We start from the raw sequence: 17,225 nt of genomic DNA on the forward strand, positions 1-17,225 counted from the left end.
GAATAAAACCTTCACTTCTGGTGGAGGAATACCGTGGTAACAAAAAAACAAAGCTTATGGAGAAACCCAAGGAAGCTGCAACCAAGAAAACAATCTATAGCAAGCCAATGGATCAAGAATGAAAATAAAACACCCAAAAACCAGACCTAACATCTTAACGAGGGAAGGCCTAAGAAGTCCAAACGGAGCAATCCTCTAAGAATCCAAGACATATTACACTTATTAGAATAAGCTAATTCACTGCTTGAAGCCTCTGCCTTGGCTAACCAATCCACCACCCCATCCCATGTTGATTACGATGTATGTGTATCCCATGTTGATTACGATGTATGTGTTCTCATAAAACTTCCCACATAATTTATACAATTTGATAAGAAAAATATCAAGTTGTCTTATAAAAAATCTTCCTCATCGTTCTTCTAAAAGCCTCAAGCAGCATTATGAACTTAAAAAGTACATGGTTGTTCCATTAGCTATTGGATCACCAATAAAAAATAGTATCTACCTACTTATTAGAAAAGAGAATTCTTGATCTACAAATAAATCTTACAAAAGTAAATTTACAAACTGATATAATTTGATGTAATATATTAAATTGTAAAAATATTTTTTATTATAAAATTGATCTAACGTATTACATCAAACCACATCATTCTCTAAATTTGCTATTGTAAGATCTCTTTATAAATCTTGCCCTTCTCATTAGAAAAATCATTTTCCATGGTGGGAAAAATATTTGTTAACATTATCGACTATCAAGATTGATTGAATAGAGGTCCTGGGTAGAAGAAGAAGTTCCAGTCCATGCTGGAACTGATGACGAATGAATTAGGCTCTCAGCTCCACTTAAGCTTTTACTTACTGGTTGGATCTGATCAAACTGGCCTCTTAAAGCTTCAAACCCATATTCATCACCATATATACTTGGATCCATGATATCTTCATTAACAACAGTTTGGCCTTCGAGCATGCCTACTACTGCAGACATGGTGGGTCTAAGCGCTGGAGATGAATTGGTGCAAAGTAGAGCTACTTTGATCATTCTAATGGCCTCCTCCTTGTTGAAATCGGAGCCTAGCTTTGGGTCTACTAGCTCCATTAGATCACCCTTTTTTTGTAGAACAAGGCCCTGAAATAAGCATACATGAAAGAATGCAAATGAAAAGTAGTGAACTCATGCCCGACGTCAATAACTTGAACAAGATCAACCTAGTTTAGTATACTTTGTAGCTCGACCCCAGAGTAGCATATCATGCCAACCAGATTGGGTGGAAAGGCACAAAGAAGAAACATAACTCATGCCTATGTTTTTAAATGCATGTAATTAAGGGTATAGATCAACCTTACCCAATCTAGAAGGCATACATAATTCTCATTTGGTCGATATTTCATGTTGCTTTTCCCTGCGACAATTTCCAACGCAACTACTCCAAAACTGTAAACATCTGCCTTGTAGGTTAAATAACCCCATAATGCATATTCGGGTGCCATGTATCCTCTGCGAAATGAGAGTTGCATATGACATATAGCTCATTAGTATGAAGCTCTGATTGTTAATATTGGAACAAATCTAACATCTATAGAAGCATAGTAACTGGGTCATGTATCCTCTGCAAAACGAACCTTGTATTATGACTTGTTACTCACTATTATGAAGCTCTGATTGCTCATATTGAAAAACAAATTCAAAAAATCCAACATCAATAGAAACGTAGTTATGGAATCTGTTTCCTACCCATTTACATTGCAATTAGTAAGGCATATAATTGAGTGGAATCTTCATCCATGAAAGATAACAAAAAAACAAAAATTATCGGTAGGAAAGAACATTTTACACATATGAGATGAGATGAAATGAGCGGAATCTTCATTTACTTCTCAAATATCTTTCAAATACAAACACTTTCAAACTAATTATCACAACTTTTTCGAACTAATCATAACTTCCCCAAATTCCCAAACAAAAAACAAAAAATAATTAAACTTTTTTAAATCCCAAAATAAAAAATATATTAAAAAACTATATTCTAACAATATTTTAACTTCATAATATTTTTATTCAATTTTTTCTCTCTCATTTCTCAAAACCAAATAAATACTTAACTCAAACTAACTTACTACTATTCACAAACCAGTTTATTACTATTCACAAAATTCTCATCTCATCTCATTTCCCAAGCATCCCCTTAGTGAGATAAGTTGTCATGGTATCGAGCTCAAATGTAATTTGCTTTTTTGGGGGTGGGGGAGAGCGACTGCTTATGATTCTGCTAGATTTCAAGTACTTCTTTTGTTCCCCCTTTTGGTTACAATAGAGAGAATTTTGAGACTATCTTAAATAGTAACTACAACTCAAGAAATTATCAATCAACGGCTACAGGATAAGGTAAATTCCAGCCAAGCAATGGCTAAAATATTCTTAAGGATATAAATGCGTACTATTTTCTTCTGTATAATCCATAACCACTTGTATAAAAAAGCAAATTCCTCTCAGTAACTATTTCTATACTCTGTAACTGTTTCTATACTTGTCTCGATAAAAACAGAAAATTTCACACAAGTTTTACATGCTATTACTTTTTTTATTTAAGAAATGGAGATAGATTCCAGGAGTAGGATTTATGTTAATGGTTGAATACAAATCTCTCTCTCTCTCTCTCAAAATTGTGCTGATTGCTTGTTGCATCAAAAGTCTGGGCATAAAACAAACACAAGCAAATTATAGCTACATGCTTAATGTTTGCACTCTTTTGTAAATAGTAAACACTGATTGGTAATTTAGGCAGCAATGAATTTGTCTACAAGCACGGTGGTGTTGCGAATATAGACAACCAACATATGGAAATTCCTACCAACTATTGAATCCAAGAGTTTTCTATTGTACCTTCCATCTATGAATGTTAATACTATGCTAAAACTTTAAATGCTACCCTTTCTGGCTTAGTTTTCTGGTACCATCTAAAAGAGAGATAAACATCAATGCCTGCTCCTAATTATCTCCTAGCCCATAGCTAAGAAGGGAAAATCTAAAAGGAAGAATACAATTACAAGTGGGCTCCAAAGAAATGATAGAGGGTAAGATTTAGCGTACATTGTTCCAGCAACTCGGGTGCTGATATGGGTGTTTTCCTCTTCATCGAGCTTGGCCAAACCAAAGTCAGAAATTTTTGGGTTAAGCTCTCCATCCAGTAGCACATTTGTAGTTTTTATATCCCTATGAACAATTTTTATTGTCGATTCCTCATGCAAGTAAGCCAAACCTCTTGCAATCCCAACACATATTTTTTGCCTCGTAGGCCATTCCAAGTTTAATTGGTATTCCTCTGGACCTGCAGTTTTCATAACAACTCCAATGGGGAGTTCATCAACTCGGTTCTTAATATAAACAATATGTAGTTTTTGGTTCATATGCTTTTGAAAGTCAACATAAAATAAGAAAGTAGAAGCAATAAACTTACCAAACAAAGCACGTGCTAAGCTATTGTTTTCCATATATTCATATACCAAGAATAGTTGACTTCCTTCAACACAACATCCATACAATCTAACAAGATTCGGGTGTTTTAAAGCAGATATCATGCCAATTTCGTTCACAAATTCACGATTTCCTTGATTTGATCTCGAAGAAAGTTTCTTAACTGCAATGATGGTATAATCTAACAGAACGCCCTGTATTCAAAATAGAAAAGTATCATCGGGCATGTTTTTCATCATGTACTAAGAGACCCGTAGATATCATCGACAAGTAGGAAATGAAAAATGGAAATCCTAAAAGCTCAATGGGAATGACGTTAGATACCTTGTAGACAGATCCAAAACCTCCTTCCCCAATCTTGTTTGCAACATTGAAGTTATTAGTGGCAGCCTTGATTTGCCTATAAGTGAAAAAACCAGTTTGCAAATCTAATCCTCTCAGTTCTGTAAAAGGAATAGAAGAATAGGGGAATATGTCAGATTGCATCTTATAAATGTTACAACTACACTTTTGTTGCTATTTTGCATTCTTGACTAACAAAATAACTTTAGGGAGAATAAGACCACTAAAATGTAGTGAGAAGGAACAAAAATCTAGTTAATCAGCTACTTAACCCAAGCTGTTACAAGACAGTCTCATTTCATTTTCCAAGTCTGCTAAATAATCACAGGTGTATTGGGAATCAAAAGCCAAACAAAAAAGAGATATATTTAAATCCCTTAGCATGATATGTGCATTCTGGCTCTTCTTAGCATTTAAAATAAGATCATTTTCCTGCTATATAAGAATATTCAACAGAAAAACTAATTCTCAATTGACTTTGGGGCCGTTTCGTAGTGACTTCACTTAGATTTGACGTATGAGGAATGATCTAAGACACGATTAGATGTTTTTAAGATCATAAACAGAAGTGGCTCCAATATATGAAGACTGCTTCTTATGCTTTACAATGCAGCAATCCTATAGTAGCCTTCCATATTGTACTTTGGATTGCGAAGGCATGTAGAGTGATCGCAGTACATAGTTGGAGAAGATATTAAAAAAATTCATACCATCTCAATCATAATTTTAGTAGTGTTGAGTACCTGTTTCCCTTGATTTCTTGCCACCTATGCATCCTTTCCACCAAAGAATACCTAGAATCATTAGAATGAGGAATAACACTGATACTACAGCTCCAATCACGATAAATATCTCAACCTTCACAGGGGGACTGAAATCTGAAGAAAGAAAAGGAGCTGGGTAAAGCGATTTTGAAACTCCATACACAATTTTGTTTATACTTTTGTTGTTCACCAATCCAAGAAGTGCGAAATGATTTGCAAAGATAGAAAAATTATCATATTCCAGGAAACGGTTACCAGATTCCACAGAGATGGCTGATATGAGAGGACCGTATATTCCTCTCTTTGGAACAGCTGTCGTCCCTTTTCCAGCCCAATGGAAGCGGATCTGTAAAACTTTATTACTCACAACTGCTGTATATGTCCTAGACACGTTTTTATCAACCCCTTGTGCGGCATTTTCAATATCAAAATCCTTTAACACCCGTTTTTCCTGTAAAAAATTAACTAATTAAAATCCTGTTGTACAAATAAAGAAAAATAAAAAACTTTGTACCTGGATATAAACATCAAATATCCGTCTTCCAAGGCTGTAAAAGGATCTATTGTCCCTGAATACTATCTCTGCAAAGGATAGTGTCACCGTATAATTCCCATTTGCCAAGCAACGCACATAATAGGTGAGAGAAAGGGGGGAGAGGCGTGCGCTCGTGTATAATTCATAACTGTTCATTCTGAGTGTTGATACATTGTTTACTGTGTATACATTTGAGGTACTGTTAGTATCCCAAAATAGTCCACTTGTACTTAATCCCCAGTTCTCACTCGCACGAACAAATCTTGCCGGACCTGCTGCATACCGATCCTCTTCGTACTTTATGTTTCCACTGGTGATAGCTTTTCCGCCACAATTTATATGCACTGAATACCGGTCTACACAAACAACAGCTTATGGACTTAAGCATCATAGGTCAAAAGGAAGAATTATTGGTTTTGTCTTCTTGGTTCATTTTCTTAAATATTTCACTGTATTGGAAGCCTCGCAGCATGAATGAAGCATAGGCCTCAAAGTTCTATTTGAAGGAATGTAATTACCTTTTGCGCAAGGATTGTTCTTTTGGCACTCCCAAGTATTTCTAGATTATTGTAGTACAAGAAGAAGCGTGAGCTTATGCAAAATTATAATTGAAAGGGAAAAGCTTTGGCAAAATCAAAGTGAGAGAGAAAAATTTTGGTTGTTCTTAAAAGTTAAAGAGAAAGCTTACGAGTTGTTCCATCCAAGAAAGCTTCCAAACACATTTCTGATAAAACAATAAACTCGTTATTTTTTCAAAAACTATAAAGTTTTAAGTTTTTGGAAAGAAGTGTATGCAGAGGTCAAGTTGGATGATATTAAAGCCCAGAGTGACAAAGAAATGTCCTTACAGGGTTTCTCGACAAGCTGTAGGTTCCACAGAGCCCTCTGAAAAGTTATTGTAAGAAAGATCTAGTTGGCTGCACATGAACATAAATTTCATTAAGATCTCATTATATATCCCAAAAGAAATAAAAAATGACTAGAGTTACAGGTTGTAAAACCAAACTATTTCATTTACTGAAACAGCCCGGAGGATGACTCTTGAGGAAGTAGCATGATTGACGTCATCTAACATTATAATCTAAATTAGCTGTGTCATCATGTCATGTATTTACCATATTGCATTTCCCTAAATCTATGTTTGGATTTTGTTGATATTAACCCAATATCAAACATCTCTGGCCAACCTGACATTTAACTGTCAATACACTGTTGCCAGATAACAGACAAACTACATAACAATGTAAAACAAGTTCATCTACTACTCCTTTCTACTGGTGACACATGGTGTATGATTTAAGTTAAATTCTCCAAATAAATCGGTTTAATCCACCCATTGCATATGATGAGTGAATTAGACCTACATCTGACCAGATCATGAGATGAATCAGCTTCCGGAGTGATTTATATTTCAACATTATGCAAATTTGTAAAAATTATATGTCCACAGGCCCCTAAAAAATTACAAAAAATTATTATCATGCAAATCTGTTGTAAAATTTAAGATGAACTACATACTCGCGACCATCTCTGTCTAGGATCCACTTCGGAATAGCCCCAGTGAGCAAGTTGCTTGTCAGAAACCTGTTCGAAGAGCAAAGTAATCACATTAGTAATGGAAGAAAACTGAGGACAATTTAAAGGTACTAATTTTGGATGATAATAATAGTTGTATGAAGCTGTAACGGACCCCCTTACCAGTGATTCAAGAACTCCAAGAAATAGTGAGAGAGAGAGAGAGAGAGAGAGAGAGAGAGAGAGAGAGAAGTGAATGAGAAGAAGAGAGTTAAGAAGATGACTGAAATTCCTCATGCCTTCATTCCTCTTTCATTTTGTTTTTATAGTTGTCCATATATTTACCCATCCGGCAACGTTTTATTTTTCCTTTAACAGACTGCTTCTATTCACTAACCCAAATGCACTGTTTCGTTAATACAAATTGAACCCAACAACACTACTCATCACACATACGGCCTGCCGTGTACTCATGATTCTAACTAACAAAACTACCATTTCCTTTCAATCCCTTCTGCTGCATACGAGCCATGAACCTCTATTTCTGCTACTACATCATAAACGCATCATCACAGCCATTGCTTTGGACCCTTACAGCCTAAGCAACATAGACGAGTTGCTGTTCAATAGGAAATTTAGGCCCATCCCTTGGTATGACTACATTCCCTAGGAGATGGCTAGCTTGTGACGGTTTGTAGTTTGGCTATCACATGGTTCATCAATGATATCCATCAAATTTTTAAGTCCAGATTAAAACAAAAGGGATAGCTTTTCTTAAAAAAAGGAATATGTGTGTGTGGGCATGCGCACGCGTGTGTGTGCTTTGACCTGACCATGTAAGGATGAATACATATATTGTTCTGCAAAGCTCCCAGCCATGACTACACAAATGGGCATAGGACTTGCCGAATCAATATCTCACTTGTCATGGTGTGCTTTGAGCTGCTTCTTAATTGTTTATTTGAACTTCATCAAAAAAGAAAGACTTATGTTTTGATCAACACATACGTACATGTATTCTAGCTTGTCTAGATTTTTATAATCTGGAACTTTTCCTTCCAATCTATTGAAGCTGAGATCTCTGCACAGATAAAACGATAAAGTAGCTATATAATACTACAAAAGAATAATAAAGCTGCGTAAAAGTGAATATGGTAAACTTATAAACAACATGTTCAGTTTTTAAAGCGAAGATACAATCAAGAAGACATAACATACAGGATAAACAAATTGAAAGAGATTCCTTGTCCATGTAAGGTTGGAGATAGCTGAAAAAGGTTTTTATAAAAAAGTTAATGGTTCTCTTATTTTCATTCCAGTGAAAGCAATGTTGCATAGATATCTTGACAAAACTCTTGCTATTCATAGATATCTTGGGGCATCTGCAAGAATGGACCTAAGCAACATGAAGTGTAGATCATTGCTGTTGTGCATCATTGTCTATGGAAAGAAAATTGACAACCGTACATAGCTGATTTCTAAAAGATGGTCTGTAAAGATTGAAAGCAATTATAATGTTTTTACTAGGCTAAAGTGGGAAAACAAATATTATTACATATTCATAAGCAGAACAATATTTCCCACTCCCGTTTCAATCTAATGTTGCTATAATTGTACACCTCATAGTTAACAGTTTCAGCATATGATCTTAATTCTACTAAAGAATTAGAAAAAAATCCATATTGAAACAATAAAACAACACTGTAAAGACAATTAAAAAAAAAGAAAAGAAAGAAACCTTCACACATCTATCAATATTTATAAAAAATGAGCAGGGTCTGCGCCAAGTATCTGGAGTTTTCAGTTCTTTGGTTTTTTAGTAAATGAAAATATAAAATAGACAAAAACAGAAAGGATGGAAGAACTACAAAATTTGGAGTTCTGGCATTTGTGATATATAGGTAGGGATTGTTCCAGAGAGATTGCAGCTCCTCAACATTCTGCAACATAAACCAACATCGTCTAAGAAACAACAGTAGAAAGTTTGTATTATTCAAGCTCCTAATATTTTGTAGTTAAACAATGACTTACAATCTTTTCATTCCTTTCATGTTACTCAAGGACGGAAATTTAGAACCCTCACCAAGTAGGTCACTGATTCTTCTGCACAAAATTGCACCATCAATGACTGTTAGTATCTTAATCTAAAAAATCTTGGTAATTCGAGTACAAAGAAAGATATCGCAGAGAATTTACAACAAAAATCCTAATAAGAATAGAACTTACAGCTCAGTTAAATTACGAAGGATAGAAATACTAGAAGGAATGGGGCCATAGAGACCACTAGCTTGGATCTCCCTGTGAAGAACATAAATATAATGAGTTAGGTTACACCTGAGTATTCTACTAGAAAGAGATTCAAGCAACATTATTGGGGGAAAAAACACATACAATTGCTTAAGGTTTTTCCAACTAGGGAAAAAGTCAGGTATTTTTCCGGTGAAGCTGTTACTGCTAATCCTACTGCATTTGGCTCAAAACAGAAACATTGAATAACATAGAAACATGAGTTTTTTCAAGTAAGCAAGTAAAATTAAAATTAGAATAGAAATTAGAAGTTTCAACAACTCACAGTTCTGCTAATTTTGTTAGTTTAGTGAGAGCGAGTGGCAATTCTCCCGTGAGATTATTAGCACTAAGAATACTGCAGTCAACAAATGGCCGGAAGTTCAACATATCGGAAGTTGTGAAATGAATCATCAAATGTGATTTCAGAACTAAATTAAGGACAGGATAGGAGGAAATACTGACAGATTCTCCAAGTGAATCAAATTTCCAAGCTCACGGGGAACACTTCCGGAAAATAGATTGGTCTCTATGCTCCTGATATTACGGTTTTCGTCAATGTTAAAGCAAGATTTTAACAAAACAAACTATGAAACAATGTTACAGATGAAATGGTGAGTAAAAGAGATAAAAGAAGAGCTTACAAATATACAAGTGTGGTCATGCTTCCCAGGAAGCTCGGGATCGGTCCTGATAACTTATTTACACTAATCGACCTATAGCGAATTATAATCACCATAGATATCAATGTAATATAATCAATCTAAACTCTTGAGCTTTATGATTTTGATTAAGGAATATCTCTGCAACAAGTAGTAACTCACATAAATATCAAGTTTTTTGCAGAAGCCCATTCAGATGGTATTATACCAGAAAGATAGTTTCGATTGAGATCACTACAAACAAGAAGAAAGTGTGCCATTTGATTAGAAGCTTAAATCAATTTTCAAAAACTAATAATTACAAAAATGAATTAGTTGGGTTGATTTTCTTACAGCTTTTGTAGGAAAGGCAGCTTTCCCAGGGATTTCGGAAGCTCACCAGAAAGATTCTGCCCTTTAAGAAATCTGTATGACCGGATAATTGTACAACCTTCTATGTTAGAACTTCACGATGCATGGTAGAGAAATCATATTTGCAGGATTAAGGTTTATAAGTTTTGCAAGATTAAAAAAATGAATAAATTTAACATTTACATAAAAAAGTATTATTTTAATGATAAATTTTACTTTTTTTAAATAAAAATAAACAAAACTTATGTAATCTAAAACCATATCTATCGTTACAAATATAATAAACATAACTTTTAAACGAGAGAGATGATATATCTTTATAGTACTCATTTTTATTTAATAATAGCGTATGATAGTATAAATAGCTGTTAGTTATGCTCCAAAAATTATATATCTATATATATATGATCAATAATTTTATTACTATTTTTTTTACTTAGGTTCAGTTTAGCCACTGAAAATTTTAAGATGAAAATTTTATAATATTATAATAATAATATTATTATTATTTTAAAATTTAAAAAAGTTAAAAAAAAATTAAATTATTTATCATATTTTATATAAAGATTTAAGAAAATTATAATAATGAGATGAAAATTTTATACGATTAAATCGAATTTTAGTGATTATGGAAGTAATTTTAAATATGTTGGTGTATTTTTTTATTTTTTAAAAATATTTAAATATATTAAAAAATATAAAAAGAAAAAAAAAACTGAGCTACAGGTCTAGCGGCACAGTAACCCATCCTTAATAATTTAATATATTACATATTATATAACTTTTAAGATCAATCATTTAAATAAAAAGTCAGTGAGCTGGACGACAATCAATTGATTGGACTGAAAATTCAAGGTGAATGAAAACTAGTGTCCATCTGTGGATTGCGCGCACGTGTGTGAGAGACAAATGTATGTACGTATCATTAGCATCCACACATTTCAAAGTCATATTTAAATAATATGAGTTTAAATTTATCTATATTAAATTATATATTTAAAAATATATTATTTATTCTTTAAAATATATCTTACTCATTTTTTCTCTCTCTCCTTCTACTCTCTTTTTACATATTTTACATTTATATATTTTATTCATTCATTTTTCAAAAAATATTTTATTTAAATATTTTATATATTTGAATATCAAACCCGTGTACCTCACTCTTACAGGTTTTAAGAAAATATATTAGGTGTTAAAAGAATTTTTTTAAATACTAATTACATGTATTAATCCAACATATCAAAATTATAAACTCTATAAAAAGAAGGCAAAATTTATAAAAATAAAATAATAATATTTTAATATTATTATGTCTCAAATTTGCATAAATTAATGTGAGACTTTTGCTTATATGACAAATTAAATTTTTAAAAAAAGTGATTTTACATATGTATATACATAAACTAACGTGGATGCTGTAAGTATATATCACCCAGTATAGACTTTTGCAGGTGAAGCTTGAATGGTTTCTTTTGTTTTGGTGGAAGGAAGGAGGAAGGGTACGTACAGTGAAACCACGTGGCAGACATTGCCAGTTGCTGTAGGGAATGAACAATTACAGATTAGAGAATTGTTGTACATTTCAGGCTTGGAACTGTAATCTGCTGTGAACCAACTTGATTCATTGCTGCATGGGTCCACACTGAAATTCCAATCATCCTTCCCCAATTGTGTAGCTATTTCTCTCAGGGCACCAACTGCATCATAATACAACCCAACTACTCATTTTTATATTATTTTCTAAACTCTTGGGGACTCCCGCCAAGAGTTAAAAGAAAATCAAAACATTTTTAAAACTCTTCCAAGGAATTTAAGCTAGACTTTCTAAGAGCATTCACATTGGTTTAGGCATATGCATATATAAAATCATATCTTTTGAAGATCCAATTTGTCATACAAGCAAAATTTCTACATTGGCTTATGCAAATTTGAGACAAAATAATAATAAAATATTATCATTTTATTTTATTTTTTTTGCTTTTTTTTAATAGGGTTTGATATTCAAATATGTAAAATATTTAAGTAAAATATTTTTTAGGGAGTGAATGAGTAAAATATGTAATAAAATATTTAAAGGTAAAATATGTAGAAAGAGAGTGGGAGGAGAGAAAAAGAATGAATAAAATATGTTTTGGAGAGTGAATAGTAGATCCTTAAACATGTAAAGGTACTGTTCATAGCTATGCAAATTTTTGAAGATGCATAATCCAATGTAGATGAATTTAGGCTCATATTATGCAAATATGACTTTGCATATGCATATGCATAGACCAATGTGAATGCTCTAAAGGAATTAAAGAACAATACTGCAATTGTAAATAATTCTTAACGTTAAATTTCTTTGATATTTACTTGGTATCGAATTCAAAATCCAACTCTAGCTGTACAACTATAAGCAACAATAGAGTAATGATACAGACAATATATTTATAATATATTTTTACAATTATATTTTAAGATGAGAGTATTTTTATAAATTATTTTATAAAATTATCAATTATTTGAATATATAGTTGGGTAAAGTATGATGAAAATTGTCGGGGATAAATTATTTTCCTTATTCTAATCATGATCTGAATCTTGACCATAGAGATAAAAGCACTCAATATTTTATTAGATTCTTCTAATATTTGTAAAACTATCATTTATTCTAAAATTTTGAGTGGATAGTTAGAGATAAATATAATTATTTATATTATAATATTTTTAACACTCTCTCACGAGTGAGTCCAACACATGAAATATTTAATTTAATTGAATAGAATGTGAAGATAGGATTCGAACTCAAAAAATTTGCTCTAATATCATATTAAATCGCTGCTCATCCAAAATATTTAAATTGATGAGAATAAATAGATTTAATTATTTATATTATATTCTTAATAATCTATTGATCGTTGTTAACCTTCATAGTTAAAATACACTGATTCATGTTGTTTTCTTAGGCTATGAACCTATTGTTCACAAGAATATTATATTAAAGTTGATATGTTTTTCGGAAGTGAGGGACGTACACTTAATTACTGTTACCAAGATTTCTCAAAAACTATTAGCAAGTAATATCCTTATCCATTACGGCCATGATGTTACATTAAACAGCTACTTATGTTAAATGTAGGCCCCACGATGTCATATGGGAAACGTGTCTTTAATTCTCCATTCGACACGCATGACAGTCGAATTTCTTAGCAATGGAATTAGGATGGAAATCTCAATATATATATATGACTGTTAAGTGTTTGTTTTGGAGTAAGATTGATATGAGAATTTTATAATTTGTAAATAATAGTGATATAATTTGAGTTGCATATTTTTAAGTTTTGAAAAAGAAAAGGAAAAAAATTGAATAAAAAATATTATAAAGTTAAAATATTATTAGAATATAATTTTATAATATTATTTTAATTTAAAGAATTGAAAAATTGAATTATTATTTTTTATTTAAAAGTTTGAAAGAGTTGTAATGATTAGTTTAAAAATATTTTATTTGAATTATATTTAAGAAGAACATAAACTAAAATAAAATAAAAATTTTGAAATGAGATATATTTTCAAACAGGCCAACACCAACGCAAAGAGTTCAAATGCAAGAATTAAGATGATAATATTCTTATAACGAATATAGCTTCTTCTTTTTTATTAAGAAGTATTAAAGTTTTACATAAATTTCATATAAAAAAATTTATATATTGATGTAATTTAATATAATATATTAGATTTATTTTATAGTAAAAAAATTTACAAGATGATGAATCTCATTAAATATTTTTGTTCGCAAATTTTTTTATGTAAAAATTTTCTTTCCTATTTATTCGAGTCTCCGTTTTTATGACTAACTTGACATTTGTATATCAATGAAAGAGAAATCAAGCATAAAAAATTAAAAGGAATTATTTGAATGTGATGGCACTCATGATCATCATCATGTCCAATAGGTAATAAATTTTGAATTTTGATTTTGAGTTCACTCATCTAATCAACGTATCATGATCTATGCTTCTTTTCTAGGAGGGAAAAGAGAACTTTAAATATTGTCATGATTACAAGAGATATATAGGTCCAAAATCATGCATGAGTTAAGTTTTTTATTGAGTTAAAATAATAGAGTGGGTTTAGTAAATCTTATTTAAGATAACTTTAAATATATTTAAATCTTAAAATGAATTTAAAGATATTTATAAAAAATTATAAAAAAATTATAAAACTCACATATATATATATATATAAAAATATTGAATTAAAAACGATTATAAGTCTAACGAAAGAGATCTATATAAAGAAATTATCTCTACAGACTTCACTACGTACGGAAAGTACCGAAATCACACTTCTCAAATTCTCTCTATCCAAAAGGAAAACATTTTTTTCTAAGAAATAATGCTAAAGCTACTAATAAAATCTCACGATAGAGTTTTTGGGGATGAGTTCCAATCATCCCCAAAAACTGCATAAACAGCCAGAATACATGGATCTTTGTTATCTTAGGCTATGGACCCATACTTCACAACTTACAAAGCATGATGGTAATTATATTCTTTATACAGCGAGTATCTTCTATTTTTCAATCTATTTAATCGAATTTATAATATTGATCTGTAAATGAATACTTTATGACTAATAATCAATTGATCTTCACCAAAAGAAATCAGTTAATCACTCAATGAAATCAAACATAAAATGTGTACACGTAGCTAGCCAGCTTGGAGATCAAGATGATCATTAGAAGTCTCGTTCGAATCAACTTATCATCATGATCTCCCCTACGCGGCCTTATTTTCTAGGAGCTAGGGAAGAAAAAGCCCTTAGATATAGTGATAATTATTTGGATCCAAAACCTGATTTAAAGGAGTTCGAGAATCGAGGGTGATCATGAGTTCGATCGAGAATTTCATTTTGGCTACTGATAATTTTCAGATAAAAATTTTAAATTTTAAGATTAAATATTAAAATATTATATTTTAATATTATTATTATATTAAAATTTAAAAAAATTAAAAAAAATTAAATTATTTATTATATTTTATATGAGAATTTGAAAAAGTTATAATAATGAGATGAGAATTTTATATTTAAAATAAAAATTTTTTAAAACTAAGCAGAACCTAATTTCTAAGTGCAAACACCTCAAAAAATTAATATCTTTTTCAAACAAAATAACAGAATCAAAAAAAGAAAAGAAAACAATCATAATTTTCAAGTATCGAGTACATACCTTCAATACTGAAAAATTATCATGATCCACAACTCAATCAATGATATCAGTTCATGAAAGAAAGAAAAGAAATAATTATAAATTACCTTCATCAACAGGAAGACGCCCTTGTGCCTTCACTTTGAATACTCCCACCAAAACAATCAGCAATACGAGCCTACTTTTAAGACTCAACCCAATCGTCTTTGCTACTTTCTGAGCTTGTATTGCCATTTTCCAGCTCCAACGCCTTTGATCCTTGATCGAGGTGATGATCTGCAGCTTCCAAACATGTGCTGTATGTAGTACTTATACATGGACAAGATGAGATATATATATATATATATATATGCATACACACATACATACATGACTTGCAATACTACAATAATACGTGGTCCTCTTAAATGTAGATATATCCGATTACAATAATTGCAGATTAAGATATCCCAATTTTATAATAAAATTAAAATAGGACACCAATTTCAAGGATATGAATAATATCAAGTTGGTCCTGAATGCCTGCCAATTTTGAGTGTTTGGCGTGCCTACCAGAATAATTTTTATTTTTTTAATATTTTTGGACGTATTGGACGTACCTGCTAGTGCCACTCTTTAACAATCTCATTTTGGACGTATAAACAAGTGAGTCCATGCATGAAAGAAAGAAGAATCACATTCATAAAAGATGTGAGATCCATGCATAAAATAAAGAAATTACATGCACATGGGTTTGATAACCTTTTCTTTGCTTTGGACGGACATGACTTTTCTTTTCTTCATGGACATAAAGCTCACACCACTTCAAGTTGTTCAACTTTCTTTCTTTTTACGAAAAAAATAATATTTGTAGTCATGAATTTCCAAATATGATGAAGTGATACCGACACATGATAGCACAATGATCGCAAGTGTTCGCTTTGGCAAAATAGTTATCTTGCATGTTATCCCATTTGTTTGGCGTTATTTCTTTAGGGATATTGAATCTAAGAAAACCCGTTTTTAAATGAGTCATTTTTTTTTTGTCTTTGTTTCATTAATTTTTAAACCAAAAAAAAAAAAAATTGATTAGCATGTGTGCATGTGATAAACAATATTTTGCCTTAATGTAATATGCACTGATATACACATGATTGACATACACTCCATTTCTAGTATTTTGTAAAATTTGAGTGGAGTAATTGAGTGTCATTATTTTGTGAAGATTTATTTTCAATCCTAATCATATCGCATGATTTATAATGCATCATATTTTGTTGATAAGTGACTTTAAACACTTAGAATGCTATATTTATTGAGATGAGAATTAGTATGATTAATTAATTTATATAGAATGAATGACAAGTTTTGAAAGAATATTTTGCACATGCTTGTACTTGTAATTTTTCTCATTAATGTTCATTGATCTAACATAGGAGAAGTAAACTACAGGACTATCCAGCATTTTTCAAAAAATAAAAAAGAGAAAAAAAGGAATACTAAAAGAAAAAAAAAGGATTTGAAAAAAAAAAATAGACAAAAAAGAGAAGAAGATGAAGCGGTTAGCTTTCCTAAATAAAGGGTTAGAAATAGTTAACCAGAACTTTAGGGGTTGAATTTTCAACTTTTAAATAGAATTGGTGTGAAAACTATAGTCCCTTGAGTTTTGAGGCAGTTAGAATCAACAATAATTAATCTTAATGTTGAAAAACCCATTATAAATCATAGTTATTAATGAGGAACACAGTTGTTTAGCCACACACACATTCAAGTTCTAAGACATTTGCCTCAATTCTCTGTGAAAAAAATTATTGACAATGTCTTAGTGGATATAGTGCCTTGTGTTGAGTAGTCGTGAGTCATTTTTTGTAAGAATTCATAATTATGTTTGATTGTTTTTGTTTAAATTTCAAGTTTTATGTAATATTTATCTCAATTAATTTTTAATATTTTGTTCAAAGATTAGCAAAAAGTTAGTTGTGATTGCATATTTTATATATAGAACTAATATATTTTAATTAGTTTATTGATATTATGATTGGTTTTAAATGGAAATATGGTTAATAGGCATAAATTCGAGTTATGATTTAAATTAGTTAATATTATAGTTTATGCTTAGTTT

General features: G+C 31.1%; 2 protein-coding genes across 4 annotated transcripts in view; both read right to left on the reverse strand.

The window, feature by feature from the left end:
• Positions 1-17,225, reverse strand: part of LOC122275478 (probable LRR receptor-like serine/threonine-protein kinase At1g07650) — a 69,606-nt gene that overhangs the window by 5,192 nt on the left and 47,189 nt on the right. The window lies entirely within an intron of this gene.
• Positions 333-15,443, reverse strand: LOC122275474 (probable leucine-rich repeat receptor-like serine/threonine-protein kinase At3g14840). 3 transcript variants are annotated; one of them, XM_043084554.1, is made up of 24 exons: positions 15,232-15,442; positions 11,441-11,630; positions 9,913-9,984; positions 9,742-9,813; positions 9,562-9,633; positions 9,383-9,454; positions 9,204-9,275; positions 9,023-9,094; positions 8,858-8,929; positions 8,663-8,734; positions 8,500-8,571; positions 7,644-7,712; positions 6,635-6,700; positions 5,965-6,033; positions 5,805-5,840; positions 5,635-5,675; positions 5,096-5,472; positions 4,837-5,032; positions 4,561-4,695; positions 3,800-3,918; positions 3,459-3,669; positions 3,092-3,329; positions 1,348-1,498; positions 333-1,129 (listed from the first exon to the last, which is right to left on the reverse strand). In XM_043084554.1, the coding sequence occupies exons 1-24, from the start codon at positions 15,356-15,358 to the stop codon at positions 746-748; spliced, it is 3,057 nt and encodes a 1,018-aa protein (XP_042940488.1). In that variant the 5' UTR covers positions 15,359-15,442; the 3' UTR covers positions 333-745. The 3 variants fall into 3 exon arrangements, with proteins under 3 accessions (XP_042940488.1, XP_042940487.1, XP_042940486.1); XM_043084553.1 differs by having other exon boundaries at positions 3,092-3,347; XM_043084552.1 differs by having other exon boundaries at positions 3,092-3,669; positions 15,232-15,443.

Source organism: Carya illinoinensis, chromosome 9 (assembly GCF_018687715.1).
Source record: "Carya illinoinensis cultivar Pawnee chromosome 9, C.illinoinensisPawnee_v1, whole genome shotgun sequence".
Lineage (NCBI taxonomy): Eukaryota > Viridiplantae > Streptophyta > Magnoliopsida > Fagales > Juglandaceae > Carya > Carya illinoinensis.